Below are 16,364 nucleotides of genomic sequence, written 5' to 3' on the forward strand. Positions count from 1 at the left end.
AGATAACTGACTTTCTAACACATAATGACACAGGCACCACTGACTTAGACATGGTTTGGGCAGCCCTTAAGGCGTTTCTGAGAGGGTACTTCATTAAGACGTTAGCCCATCACCGTAAATCAGGTAACCAATCTTTAGCCAAGCTCTATGGAGACCTCTATATTCTAGAGACCACTAACAAATCATGCCCCGAATCCCTATTATCCCAACAGATAGGCCGCATTAGAGAAGAAATTGCCAGAAGGGAAACTCTACGAGTGCAAGACAACTTACACAGACTTAAACAGTTATATTACTACAAAGGCAATAGAGCAGACAGGCTGCTAGCCAACAAGCTCAGAAAACGCACACAGCAGAGTAGGATAGCCTCTATCTCCACCCAACAGGGTCCAGTCCACTCCCCTAAAGCAATAGGAGTGGCCTTCGCAGATTATTACTCCTCTCTCTATAATATCGCGTCGACAGAGCAGATAAATGAAGCCACCCCGGATGATATCCGTCAGTTCTTGGGAGAACTGAATTTACCTACATTGGCAGATGATGCCAGAACTGCATTAACGCAGCAATTTACACTTGAGGAGGTCAGCATGGCTATAGCCGATTTGGCCTCCCACAAAGCCCCGGGACCAGATGGATTCACTGTCACCTTCTATCAGAACCTTAGTTCCATACTTTCTCCAATTCTACTCCGTCTCTTTAATAGAGTGGCCCAACGTGGTTAGTTTCTCCCAGAATTTCTGGAGGCCAACATCACCACAATCCACAAGGAGGGCAAAGATCCATCGCTATGCTCTAGCTACAGACCCATCTCGCTCATTAATGTCGACGCCAAGATCTATGCCAAGATTCTCGCCAACAGACTGAATGTACACCTCCAGTCACTCATACACCTTGACCAGGTGGGTTTTGTCCTTAATAGACAAGGTTCTGACAATACTCGCCGTCTCTTGAACATATATGCAGAGGTGGCAGATTTGGGCCTACCCATGCTCACTCTGTCACTCGACGCTGAAAAGGCGTTTGACAGAGTGAGGTGGGATTACTTAACCCAGACCATGGAGGCGTTTGGTATACCGGATGCATACATCAGAGCCGCTATGGCACTTTATTCATGCCCCACTGCTGTGGTGAGGGGTTTGGGTTTCTGTTCCCCCACAATACGGATAACGAACGGGACGAGACAGGGATGTCCCCTGTCCCCCTTGCTGTTCGTATTAGCAATCGAACCCCTGGGCGCAGCTATTAGGAAGTGCCCTGAAATACAGGGACTCCAGCTCCATGACACCATCCAGAAGCTGGCTCTGTTCGCGGACGATCTCACGGTCTTCCTCACGGATCCTTTGGATTCCCTCCCTCCATTGTTCCGCTTGTTGCAGAGATTTGGCGAACTTTCCTATTACAAAATAAATGTTAATAAAACTGAGGTGTACTCTTAACCTCCCCTTAGAAGAGGAGCACAGCATTCGACTCCTATATCCTTTTAGTTGGTCCACTAATGGGATTAGACACCTAGGAGTGTTTCTCTCTCACTCTAAGCAGATCACCATTAGATAAAACTATGAAAAACTGCTGAAGGAGATTACATTCGAATTGAACACCAATAGATATAGCGAGATCTCGTGGTTCGGTAGAGTGGCGGCCCTCAAAATGATGGTCCTACCTAGACTCACATACGCGTTTCGATGTATTCCCATCCCAATTCCGATCTCTCTGACTCGGAAGTTCCAGACTATTTTCAATGCCTATACTTGGCGAGATAAAAGGCCTCGAGTCGCAGCCCATATACTACAAACTCCTATAGAGAAGGGTGGAGCAGGCCTCCCTAATGTGAGGAAATACCACGAGGCAGCAATGATCACCCATGCCTCAGCGTGGGGCAACGACCTGCCTGCGACCAGATGGAGAGAGATAGAGCAGGCTTCCTTACCGGCGCTGGTGGAGTTGGAGGACCTTCTGTGGCTTCCGCCGCATTGGCGGACAAAAATTCATATCTCTAATGGTATAGTCAAGGGGTGCCAGGACGCCTGGATGAAATTGAGACATAGCAGACTCATTGCCCCACACCCCTCGCCTACACATTCTATCCAGGGCCTCCTCCTGGGATTACCTGATATCCCTACCAGCTCGTGGTCTGCCACGGGAGTAGCTTCTCTGTCAGATTTCTATGATAACAGGAGACTGAAAGCTCATACGACCATGCTAGCCCTACCTGCGGTAGCCCCGAGGTCCCGCTTTACACTTCTGCGCCTCCGAGCACTTATGAAATCCTGGGGCTTCTTAGAAGATGAGCTGAGGGACCCCACATTGTGGGATCAGCGATGGAGGGCCAATCTCCAACTCTACAAACCTCTTTCAGTGCATTACCAGTGCCTACTAGGGGACCCCATCCCCTCTAAAACGACCCATATGGAGGCATGGGAAAAAGATTTGCAACTTACCTACCCATTGGAAGTATGGGAGGAAACAATCTGCATCACTAAAAGGGCCACTCATTGTGTTACTTTGTATGAGCTCTATTTCAAAATCATTACGAGATGGCATTTAGTACCCACTAAATTGCAAAGACTCTATCCCGATCACTCTCCCATGTGCTGGCGAGAATGCGGTGAACGGGGCACTCCGACCCACATCTGGTGGTCTTGCCCAAAACTGGCAGACACTTGGAAAAGGGTAGAAACCCTATGCAAGAAACTTGGGCTAGTGGAAACACTAGAACCGGCTATGGCGCTCCTGCATATGGGGGTGGACTTGCTCCCTAGCATTAAACGAAATTTACTTATATACATCCTCATTTCCACCAAACTGCTGGTAGCCAGAAACTGGAAGAAAAGTCAGCCCCCCAAATGGCGGGGAGTAATAGAATGTGTGAATTACATCAGAAGTATGGAAACCTATGTCTATGGTGAACGCAAGAAATTGACGGATTTCTGCCTTATTTGGGAACCTTGGGACACTTACATGTCTGATAAAATACACAACCAGACTACATAACACCTGACCTTACCAACATACCCTTAGAGACCTTCCCCGACACTCTGTTAAGTGAGGAAGCCAGACACGGGATGACCAAGAGAGCCAGTGGCTGGATTATTACGGCCTCTCTTGACTCCCATGTAATACACGATGTGATGCTTGACCTCTTAGTTGCTTTCCCACTCGTTGTGCCTACAATATCTGTTTTTTTTTTCTTCAATAGTCCTAATGACTATCTATTGACTTTAAAGCCGTCCTAGTAACATAACCGCTAGACTGGGCAAACTTGTTCTGTACTGCCCAATTTGATTCTAAATGACGGCCTCTGTAAAAACGAGGTACGTGTTCTATCCGAGGTGTAAACACGCCTCATGTCTTAAAGTTTATGTATCATGTTATGTTGTTATTTCTTCTTGCTGAAATGCATAAGCTGTATGCCATTTGATTTACCTCAATAAAAACTATTTAAAAAAAAAAAAAAAGGGACACTGAACCCACATTTTTTCTTTCGTAATTCAAATAGAGCATGACATTTTAAGCAACTTTCTAATTTACTCCCATTATCAAATTTTCTTTATTCTCTTGGTATCTTTATTTGAAAAAGAAGGCATCTGAGCTATTTTTAAGCAAGAACAACCCAGGTTGTTCACCAAAAATGGGCCGGCATCTAAACGTACATTCTTGCTTTTTAAATAAAGATACCAAGTGAATGAAAAAAATGTGATAATAGGAGTAAATTAGAAAGTTGCTTAAAATTGCACGCTCTATCTAAATCATGAAAGAAAACATTTGGGTTCAGTGTCCCTTTAACCCCTTAATGACCACAGCACTTTTCCATTTTCTGTCCGTTTGGGACCAAGGCTATTTTTACATTTTTGCGGTGTTTGTGTTTAGCTGTAATTTTCCTCTTACTCATTTACCGTACCCCCACATATTATATACCGTTTTTCTCGCCATTAAATGGACTTTCTAAAGATACCATTATTTTCATCATATCTTATAATTTACTATAAAAAAAAATATAAAATATGAGGAAAAATTGAAAAAAAATACACTTTTTCTAACTTTGACCCCCAAAATCTGTTACACATCTACAACCACCAAAAAACACCCATGCTAAATAGTTTCTAAATTTTGTCCTGAGTTTAGAAATACCCAATGTTTACATGTTCTTTACTTTTTTTGCAAGTTATAGGGCAATAAATACAAATAGCACTTTGCTATTTCCAAACCATTTTTTTTCAAAATTAGCGCTAGTTACATTAGAACACTAATATCTTTCAAGAATCTCTGAATATCTATTGACATATATATATTTTTTTTTAGTAGACATCCCAAAGTATTGATCTAGGCCCATTTTTGTATATTTCATGCCACCATTTCACCGCCAAATGCGATCAAATAAAAAAAATTGTTCACTTTTTCACAAATTTTTTCACAAACTTTAGGTTTCTCACTGAAATTATTTACAAACAGCTTGTGCAATTATGGCACAAATGGTTGTAAATTGTTCTCTGGGATCCCCTTTGTTCAGAAATAGCAGACTTATATGGCTTTGGTGTTGCTTTTTGGTAATTAGAATGCCACTAAATGCCACTGCGCACCACACGTGTATTATGCCCAGCAGTGAAGGGGTTAATTAGGGAGCATGTAGGGAGCTTTTTGGGGTAATTTTAGCTTTAGTGTAGTGTAGTAGACAACCCCAAGTATTGATCTAGGCCCATTTTGGTATATTTCATGCCACCATTTCACCGCCAAATGCGATCAAATTAAAAAAAACGTAACATTTTTCACAATTTTAGGTTTCTCACTGAAATCATTTACAAACAGCTTGTGCAGTTATGGCACAAATGGTTGTAAATGCTTCTCTGGGATCCCCTTTGTTCAGAAATAGCAGACATATATGGCTTTGGCGTTGCTTTTTGGTATTTAGAAGGCCGCTAAATGCCGCTGCGCATCACACGTGTATTATAGCTAGCAGTGAAGGGGTTAATTAGGTAGCTTGTAGGGAGCTTGCAGGGTTAATATCACATTTAGAGTAGAGCTCAGCCTCCCACCTGAAACATCAGACCCCCTGATCCCTCCCAAACAGCTCTCTTCCCTCCCCCACCCCACAATTGTCCCCGCCATCTTAAGTACTGGCAGAAAGTCTGCCAGTACTAAAATAAAAGCTATATTTGGTTTTTTTGTGTGTTTTTAAAAAGGCATATTTACATATGCTGCTGTGTACTATCCCCCCTTATCCCCTAACCTCACTGATCCCCCCCAAACAGCTCTATAACCCTCCCACTCTAACTTAATCTGCGCCATCTTGGGTACTGGCAGCTGTCTGCCAGTACCCAGTTTAGAAGAACAACATGCTTTTTTTAAATTTTTACTAATTTTTTCTGTAGTGTAGCTTCCCCCCACACCAAACCAACCCCCACCCCTCCACGATCTCTTTTTGTGCTTTTGCACAAACAAGATTTGGGTATTTTTTATTAAATATATTTGCCGTAGTGTAGCGGTTCCCACCCGCTCCCGCCCGTGCACGCGCCCGCCCGCCACCCTCCGTGCACGCGCGCGCCCCCTAACGTTCCCGCCCCCGATCCCGCCCCCCTTGACTTCACGGCACCCACCGATGGCCGCCCACCCGCCTCCCAAGCCGGCTCCCACCCACCAACGATACCGGCCATCGATGTCCGGTGCAGAGAGGGCCACAGAGTGGCTCTCTCTGCACCGGAAGGCCATGTAAGGTTATTGCAGGATGCCTCCATATCGAGGCATCACTGCAATAACCGGAAAGCAGCTGGAAGCGATCAGGATCGCTTCCAGCTGCTTTCCACACAGAGGACGTGCAGGGTACGTCCTCAGGCATTAACTGCCTTTTTTTTGAGGACGTACCCTGCACGTCCTCGGTCATTAAGGGGTTAAGTTAGTATAAGGTGCATTGTTTTGCAGGGTTTTTTCTATTCAGTTAGGTAAATATATGTAGTAGGGTTATCCTTAAAGGGACATTAAACTCTATTTTTTTTCTTTCTTTCATGATTTAGAAAGAGCGTGCATTTTTAAACAACTTTCTAATTTACTTCTATTATCTATTTTGCTTCATTCTCTTGATATTCTTTGCTGAAAAGCATATCTAGATAGGCTCAGTAGCTGCTGATTGGTAGCTGCACATAGATGCCTCATGCAATTGGCTCATCCAATTTTAACAAAGGATATATACAAAATGAAACAAATTAGATAATAGAAGTAAATTGGAAAGATGTTTAAAATTGTACTCTCTACATGAATCATGAAAGAACAAAATCGGGTTTAGTGTCCCTTTAAGAAGTCTGCCGGGTGCATTTCCAATACTGACAATTAGAAAAGCCAAAATGTTCAGTGCTACATTACATGAAAAGAGGGGCAAAATAAATAATGTTTATTGTAAAGTTGTTTCTTGACCGTACTAAACATTTTATAATAAAATCTGAGGTTATTGAAGCAGTGATGTGTAGAGTCAGCACTTGTTTTAGCTTGCACACTGCTTGCTCTTTCATGTATTTGTTTAGTTTTTGACGACCCTTCCTCTGTTGTGTGGACTGGATTAGCTTCTGTGATCGCTGCTGCAAGGCTGATTCTGACATTTACTTTGCTTTAGTTATTTTAGGACTACGACTGATGTCTTTCAATAGTTTGCTGTTCTGTGCTTTATTTTTACATTGTATTGAGAAAGTGCCAGGTGGGACTGAACACTATATGTTTATGATAGAGGGAAGAATACCGTATGTAACCAGACACAAGAATAACATTTAGAATTATATGGATGTGTAGCAGATGGTTCTTAGAGAATAATAAGACAAGTTTAAAGGGACATTCCGGTCAAAATTTAAATGCACGTAGATGAATTCCATCTTTGACTAAAACATATTTGCAATATACACCACATGTATTAGTGTTTCTAGTATAAGATGTTCTCAGTGCACCAGCATTTTAAATGCTACAGCTGCTCAGAGCGCCATTGAGGCTTGTATCATTTCAGCAATTCACAAACTGAGTAACTACCAGATGGTGCAAGTGCTGTGTTTTAAAATGCTGGTGCACGGTGCAAACTTAAATACACTTTTGAAACCGCTATATGTATTTATTAAATTTTTGCTAATTCGTGTATATTACGAAAAAGCTTCTATTCAAAAGTTAAATATATCCATGTGGATTCCAGTTTTGCTGGAAATTCCCTCTAAACTAAAAATGTAATCTCCCTAAAACTGGCCACCTAAAAGGTAGTGAGATGAACGTAGTAGAGCAGTGGTCTCAAAGTACAAGCCCTGGGGCCATATGCGGCCCTCGAGATAGTTTCACTTGGCCCTCCCATGCATTGTCCATTGTAGCCTCCCACAATGCACTGCTTGGATAAATGCCCTTTTTACCCTGTTATACAGTTCCAGTCTGATCACTTTACTTGGCATTCTGTAGTGGGATACAAATCCCACCTTACGCTGCTACTTGGGTCACTTCCAGTTCCTAGTATATCCTGTTTTTAGAGCACTACCCCTGTACTAGAGGCTAAGAAAATCACAGCTTAAAGGGATATTAAACACAAAAATGTTATTTTGTGATTCATACAGAACATACCATTTAAAAAAGTTTCCAATTTTCTTCCATTTTTAATTTGCTTCATTCCCATGATATTCTTTGTTGAGGAGATACCTAGGTAGCATCTGGAGCACTAGATGGCAGGAAATAGTGCTGCCATCTGGTGCTCTTGCAAATGGATAACATTCTTACACAACTGCTCTCTTATAGTGCTCCAGATATGGGCCGTCTCTTAAACATATATTGTTACTTTTCAACAAAAGATACCAAGAGAACGAAAACAATAGATAATAGAAGTAAATAAGAATGTTGTTTAAAATAGCATGCTCTATTTGACTCATGAAAGAAAAGATTGGGGTTTCGTATCCCTTTAAATGTTTTTAGAATATAAAATTTGTAATATACTCCTTTTGCCATGCAGCACTTACTGCAATAAGAGACAAATCTAAATAAGTCACTAGAGTGTGCAATTAATGGCATTGTGGGAATAGCAGTGTAAGTCTGGGGTCTGCACAGGAATCTGAGTGTTTCATGAGTCAACCTTATCGGCTTTGAAATAGAGAGATGCGACCCCGAGACAAGAGACGTTACAAGTACAATAGAGTCTTAGAATTCCACATGATGATAATCCCGACAACGACTCTAGAACACCCCAAAAAGCTACAACCAGACCCTCAAACACCTGTTGTTCTCCAGCGACACTACTTTACCATGAAACAGACATGTGAATATTTTACAGTTAGACATTTGTATATCCTATTTTGCAGGTGTGTTTTTCCACATTGCTAGCGTTTCGTGTTTTATGTGTGATCTATCTTGTATTAGGCACCTGATGCAGCTATAGATGGTAGCAGGAATTCTCACTAATTAAATGCTAGAAAATAAGTGGCTTTGCACTAGCCCTCCTCCTAGCAAAATGACTGCCCCCCAACTGTGATCCCACATAGGACTCCCTCCGCCACTCTACCGAGAGCATCCACAGCTACTGCCAGTCCCGCCTGACCCCGCCAATGGCACACCCCGTCCTGATTGGGTGTGGCCCACCTTCAAAGCACTAGTGGGCTCTCGAGAAATGGCAACACCACTGTAGGCAATATAGGTGAAGCGATACTTAATAAATTAAAAAAAACATCATCTGGCCTTTACAACAAGGCCCCTGAACAACCTCACAAGTGTGTGTACCTAGGCCAATGTCCATTTTATGATAAAAGATTCTCCTGCTTTGAGAGAAATTGTAATGTAGAAGTTACACAGGAACTGTCAAAGCATCATCAGATTTTGTAAAATCATAATCAGAAATACATTCCTGTATACAGATATAATTAAAAGTAGAAAGTGCATAGATTAAATGTAATAAAACAATCTGAAGTGTAAAGTAATATATAAAACAAAGCACAAAGTGTAAATGCAGCAGAAGTCTCAGGTCATGCAGTGCCATATTGCACTGTGCTTGTTTCTCTTTCACATACAGAAATGCAGGGAACACCCCTTAGTATTTGCCTTTTTAGAATTTCACTAGGGATCCCGCAGTGCTGGAGGATAATTTTATATTGTATAATCTGAGCGAGAGCTTTATATTATCAGGCCCTAGGTCATGAAAGCTTACAGTGACTGGTAAAAATGTTTAGCACATGCAATGCTGTGATTAACTTACCAAGATGGCTACCCATAATTATTTGGAGATACTGTGAGGCCGCTATAATTGCTATACTAGGCATAGCAGTAGAATTAGTTTCATGTATGCCTTTTTGATAGTTATACGTTCTGCACTGCATCTTTAATCAAGCATAGCTATTCTATTCTGAGATTTATTTTTATTTATTGTTTCTTTACTTCACAGCGTCAGTTACTGTACATGAGAATATTGTATGAGTGTGCATTTAAAGGGGCACTTGTCATTATTCAGCGTACACAATTATAAACAACTTTCCAATTCACATCCATTATCTAAATGTGCACAATCGTTTTATATGCACACTTACTAAGGCACCCACTCCTACTGAGCATGTACAAGATTCACAGAATATACGTATATGCATTTTGTAATTGGCTAAGGGCTCTCACATGATGCAGTGGGAGATCAAATAGAACTATCTTTAAAATGTATTAGAATCTACTACTCATATGAAACAAACTAAGTGCTTTTGCATTGTCTTTTTATTATATATTTACTGATAATACAATCCAACTGTGTTTAGTGGTCCTTAAAGATATTTTGTGTTTGAAAATTAAAATAATTTCCATTCTGGTTCCCTTTTTCAGGGTAAGATCTGGTTAATTGATTTTAACCCATTTGGAGAAGTAACTGACTCATTGCTGTTTACGTGGGAAGAACTAACGATTGGTAGAAACCTGAGTGGAGCTAATGGTGAAGCAGAGGCCGTGGAACCGGTGAGCAAGTCATTCTAAAAGTATACAGTTATCACTTCATACCTCACTGGATTACATATATGTCTGTGCTCGGCTATGGGCTGTGACCAAATTACTGAGGTTTTGTAATTTAAAGACTAATATAAAACAATGTGAAACCAGCAAATCTGCATCCCGGTGGATTCCGAAAATGGCAGGGTGGTAAAAGAATCCACCCTGCCATTTGTGGAATCCACCTGGATGCAGAGTAAGCTGAATCCACCTGGTTGCAGCGTGGGCAAACCCCAAGCCTTAAAAAAAAAAACAACAACATTCAACCGCCCGCACGAAATAACTAAAAAATCTTGTAACCGCCTGCACTTAATAACTAAAAAAAATGTAACCTCCCACAAGAAATGAAAATAAAAACATTTAACCACCCACACGAAGTATAACAAAAAAAAACTCCCGCACAAAGTATTAGCAAACACCTAAACCGTCAACCCCCACATCGCAAAACAATAACATAATTAACCCCTAATCCACATATAACGTAATTAAAATATTAACCACCCACATCGCAATAAACCTAATTAATCCATTAACCCCTAAACCGCCAAACACCCACATCGCAATCAACCTATTTAACCTCTAAACCGCCAAACCCCCCACAAATAACTATTTTAATTACTAAGCCCCTTAACCTAACACCCCCTAAATTAACCCCAATTACTACTAAATTACAATTAAAATAACAAAAACTAACATTAAATTACAAAAAATAAAGTCTAACATTACAGAAGAAAATAAACAAAATTATCAAAAAAAAAATTTTTTATTCCTAATCTCTATGAAAATAAAAAAGGCCCCAAAATAAAAACACCCCATAATCTAAACTACCAATAGCCCTTAAAAGGCCTATTGTAGGGCATTGCCCTAAGTTAAAACGTCTCTTTTACCTCTAAAAATTACTTAGTCCCCCCCTAACAATAAAATCCCCCCACCTACCACCACCCCCAAAATAAAAAAAAACTAACAATAAAAAAACTAGCAAAACATCCTGGAAATAGGAACAAAAAGAGGCACCCAATAGGATAACGTTAAGGCCAATAACACAACTGTAGAGTACTCCTATATACTCACAAAATGAGTTGCACATCCAGTGCAATAATCAGCAAATCGAGGCTTCAGAGCCGCTTGGCTGACTGTCTCCTCTGGAACGGGCAGAATACTCGACTCGCAGGCAGTTTCCTCCAAGCGTCTGCCAATCCAAGACGGACCAGAAGGAAAAGATCCAAATATCTTCGCAGATGCATTCCGATGTAAATGATGTTCGTTGTAGGGGTCAATGTCGGTTGCACTGGTGAGGTTTTTTTGAAGATATGAAGATGGCTTTAATTATAATATTGTAAGAATGGTGAGATATATTGGGAAGATGCCAGGTGGATTATTGCGGGCTCTAAAACTAAACTATCCATTGCCCTTAAAGGGTCATTTGTATGGTCAATGCCCTTAAAAAGGCATTCAGCTTTTTTACTGCCCTTAAAAGGGCAATCGGTTCTTTTTCAAGCCCAAAAAAATCCTAATCTAAAAAAAAAAAAAACACCCCAAAAATTAAAATAAAAAAGCCTAAACCTGAGCCCCAAATAGGTATTCACTGTTTCTGAAATCCGGCAGAGAAGGTCTTCATCCGGAGCAAAGGCAGCGCAGAGCCGATGTGCGAAGCTGCCATCCCGATGCCTGGATCCTCAGCGGCGGTCCTCAACAGCAGCGGTCCACGGCGGCGGCGGTGCTCAGCAACGTGGAGGCTCCCTGCGGACAAGGGAGAAGCAGTGGTAATCATGAATACACAGGACTACATCACAGAGGGGGAAAAAAAAGGAGTATCCCAGAACTATAGATTTTTATTCCTTAAAAAAGCATGTTACAGCATACAGCAACATGAGGTTAGTAAGGACAAGTAAACATCTGACCGGTTTTGGTCGTATTGACCGTAATCATAGAATAGCACCTGTTAGGGGGTGCACCCTTTTATACTAATCACTTCCTGTTCATTGGTTAAAAACAACAGTCCTCAAACTTAACCCTATACGTACAATTATAACATATTGTGCATGTTACAAGCATTAATTAAATATTTAAATGCAGACCAACATTGTAACAGTATTATAGCAAAATGACCTTTAAAAATTTAGTAAATTTAATAAACTTTATAAATTTAATAATAGATACAGAATTACATAGATAATAGGAAATCAGTGCAGTATACCTGTTCACATATATATTTCAAGTTGGATATAAAAGAACACAAAGCTCATATACATATACACTTAAGTTTCAGCATACAGCATAGTGTATATAATATTTATTTGTTTATGTTCATAAATATATACAAAGTAAAACATAATGGATAAGTGAAAAACCATTGCATAACCCAAGACATTATATGTTGGGAACTTCCTAATATTTGTGTTCTTATTTATAGTATATTATTTTGCAGTAAACTAAAAATAATTCGATCTATCAGATATGTCACCTATCAATTGATCCAATATTAAACTTAGACCATAGTTAGTGAAGCCATATACATACAGATACCGATATTATTGTCTGAATGCATCAATATCCAGTACAGTATCGCTGAAGATATGATACATAATATGTGTCACTAACCAAATAATGGTGATAACAAAGAAACACTATAGAACTCTACCTTTGCTTATTCCTAGGAAAAGGACTAGTAATTACAATGTGGAAAAACTACATTTTGAGCATTACTTAAATGGATTTATTTTTGCCAAAAGTTTATAACATCATATTCTGAGTTATAACCATAGGGTAAAAGACACTTTGTCTTAAAAATCCAATAAGTCTCCTGTCTGCTTAGAATTGATACTTTGTCTCCACCTCTTGGTGGTGTGCTAATTTGCTCAATTGCCTGCCATTTGAAAGATGTGACATCTTGATTATGGTATTCTATAAAGTGTGTGGACAAAGCTGAACATGTTCGTTTGCCAGAGATGTAGGATAAATGTTCTTTAATACGTTTGCCTACCTCCCTGGTAGTCCTGCCTGTGTATTGTCTCTTACATTCGGTACATTCAATGATATAAATCACAAACTTGCTCCTACAATTTACACATCCCCTAGTAGTGAACTCTTCTCCCGTAACGTGGGACCTAAATGTGGGAGAGATATTAACGTGGTCACAAGAAGTGCACACTTTCCTTCCACACTTAAAGGTTCCATTGTGTCTGAGCCATGATGATCCGGAAGCAATGTCTGTTCGTAACATGCTGGGAGCTAAAATGTTCCCCAAAGTAGCATTTCGTTTAGGGACAAACATGCACCCTTGTTTGATCTCGTCCTTCAATTGTTTGTCTCCCATTAGTATTGGCAGATTACTTTTAATGGTACGACATACATCATCATATTGATTAGAATATGATGTAATAAACTTAAGATGTCTTTTTGAATCACTTGGTATTTTCACTTGTTTAGACAACATCTTTAGTCTCGAAAAAGGCCTTGTCAATGACTTTAGTTGGATAGCCTCTTTTTCGCATTCATGACTTAAGATCTCTGCTCTCTATACGGAAAGTATCCTCATGTGTACAATTTCGTTTTGCCCGTAGGAATTGACTCTTAGCAATTCCTTTAAATACATGCCGTGGATGACAACTACGGGCGTGTAAAAGGTTGTTACCTGAAATAGGTTTCCGATAGAGATCTTAGATAATTTTACCCTCCTGGGCATCACCCGTGAGGGTAATGTCCAAGAAGTTGATGGTATCTTTCTGCCACTCGTGTTTAAATTGTAAGCCCACTTCATTGATGTTTAGCATATCAACAAATTCATGTGCAGAATGTGGGTCAGAAGAACAAACAATAAGCAGATCATCAATAAAACGGGCATATTGGACTATATGCGTCGATGGAACGGCACTACCTCCATAGACGTGGCACCTTTCCCACCAACCCATGAATAGGTTGGCGTACGAGGGGGCAAATTTCGCCCCCATGGCGGTGCCATGTCTCTGGAGGTAGTAGCGTCCATGAAACATAAAAAAATTATGCTCCAGCAAAAATTTCACAATCCTGATTACCAGATTCTTAGATTCCAAGGATAAATCAGAAAATAAATTTAAGAAAAATTCTATTGCTTTCAAGCCCTAGATATGAGGGATCGAGGAATACAGTGACACGACATCAATTGTCAGCCAACTGTACTCCTCTCTCCAAACAGTTGACTCCAACATCTGTAATGCATGTGAGTCTCTAATGTAGCTCGGTAATAGAGTTACCATGGGTTGCAAGAAGTCATCAACCCACTTTGATAGTGGCTCTAAAAGAGACCCAATCCCTGCCACTATTGGTCTCCCCTTGATATTTGTCAGACTTTTATGCACTTTTGGGAGGTGGTGGAAGATGGGTGTCACAGGATCAGTAACCAAACAAACCTTAGCTGTATCTTGATCCAAAATACCCTCCTCCACCACCTCATCCAAAAGGCACAAGAGTTCTCTGGTGTATTGTTTAGTAGGATTTTTTGATAGAATCATATAGGTATCTTTATCATTAAGTTGTCTTAGGGCTTCATCAACATAATGTGATTTGTTCATTACAACCACACTTCCGCCCTTGTCAGACTGCCTTATTACAATATCTTAATTTTTTTGTAAATTTAGTAATGCTTCTCGTTCTTTGATAGTTAAATTGGGAACATTTTTATCTGCAGAATTATGCAGATCTGTTAGATTCTCCACAACTCTTTCATGGAAAACTTGTAATATTTTTCCCCTTGTTTTTGTTGGATAAAAAGATGATTTATTTTTCATTTTAGGTTTAATTTTACTAGCCTGCAGAAATTCTTCCCCCTGATTAGCATTACTTAAATCTTCAAGGCTAACTAGGGTGCAGGTATCAACAAATGAAAAATGTGAATGATCTACCGTGCTAACTTGAGGAGATACCAAATCATCAATAGTAGGCTTGTCATTAATTTTAAAAAACATTATTAGGGTTATATCTCTGATATAGTTTGAAAAAGGTTAAATTTCCTAGACGGAATAAAACCTAGGCCTAAATTGAGCAATTTAGTTTCTAGTTCAGACAATGTATAATTGGAAATATTTATGACCATGTTTACTGGTATTTCTTTATCTTGGCATTTTTCCCTCTCAGGGTGTATATCGTTTGCTCTATTTTCCCTTTGTTGTTTGCCGCTACTGTGATTGTATTTCCCCTGTCCCCTCCTCCCTGAAATTGTTTGGGGTCCTCGTGAAAAACCAGGGGGATGGGTTTCTGTGGTTGTACATAATTAGAGATGGGTCCACTAGTTTTGGGTCTTGCTCCCTGATCTGTGTGTCCTTTTGAGAATGCTTTTTTGTGTGGTGGCTCCTACATTTGTTACTACAGATATATTAGGGGTCTCTTCTCTTTCTGTGTTAATGTTTGCTTCATCTCCTGAAATACATTCAAAGCTAGATGCAAATCTGTCCTCATCACTACATTCATTCTCAGAGTCTGAAAAAGTAACCTTTTTGGAAACATCTGTAGAATTTGTATATGCATCTCTTTCTGACTGGTTATTACGTCTGTTATATCGCCTTCTCTTATTCTTGCTCTTTTTATTTTTTGATATAGGATTATCACCCTCTTCTTGGTTAAACCAAGACTTGTTTCTTTGTTTACGTCTCCAAACATATACATTACCCAAAGAATAGTCTTTCTGGTCTCTAATGAATTTTGTGTGTTTAGTCTGTATTACTAATTTTTTGGATTCCTCCAAGGTTTGTTTAAAAATCTGTTCAAACGTGGTATAAATTTCACAATTAGTAAATCTAGACATTTCTGTCTCAAGGTTGACAATCTTGTTTTTAACTTCATCGGCTACATTTGGTTCCTATCAGCTAGAGAAAGAACGAACACTACTACACAGTGGGTGAGTGAAATAACCGTCAGCCCCTCTAGCACTTTATATATATATTTGTACATAACAGCTGTTTTTGTTTGTTCGGTGGAATAAATTGACTACTGTCTTTTGAGTCTGGGAAAACATGCAAAGCGGATCCCCTTACCACGGAATACTGTTTGTGGGATATGAACATACAGAGCACTTATTTAATAAGAAGGTACTAACTCGCATTATCCAATTTAATACCACATTTTTTTGACTAGTTTCACTAGTTCATCTATTTATTATTGATTTCCCCTCATTGTGGTGTCTTTTTGGATACATACCTGGTTAAGGAGTACATTTGTTAAAAAGACTTTTTGTTTGGCATTTGAATATTTCCATGGCTTATATTTTTGATTGCACTGGAAAAAGCTATATTTACAGCAGTTAAGTGTGCATTCTCTAATTCCTTACATTATGGCGGACATACACGGCATGGAAAGTACATATTCATTTAAAGACATTGATGAAGATAATTTGGACTGTTTAAACTTGGAAGATGCCTTTAACTGTGACTCCCCTA

At 39.7% G+C, this 16,364-nt stretch overlaps 1 protein-coding gene across 1 annotated transcript in view; it reads left to right on the plus strand.

The window, feature by feature from the left end:
* Nucleotides 1-16,364, plus strand: part of CDC123 (cell division cycle 123) — a 336,138-nt gene that overhangs the window by 300,866 nt on the left and 18,908 nt on the right. The window contains exon 10 of the mRNA XM_053719163.1: nucleotides 9,796-9,924. Within this exon, the coding sequence (XP_053575138.1) occupies nucleotides 9,796-9,924 (129 nt within the window). The remainder of the gene's footprint in view (nucleotides 1-9,795; nucleotides 9,925-16,364) is intronic.

Source organism: Bombina bombina, chromosome 6, assembly GCF_027579735.1.
Source record: "Bombina bombina isolate aBomBom1 chromosome 6, aBomBom1.pri, whole genome shotgun sequence".
Classification (NCBI taxonomy): Eukaryota; Metazoa; Chordata; class Amphibia; order Anura; family Bombinatoridae; genus Bombina; species Bombina bombina.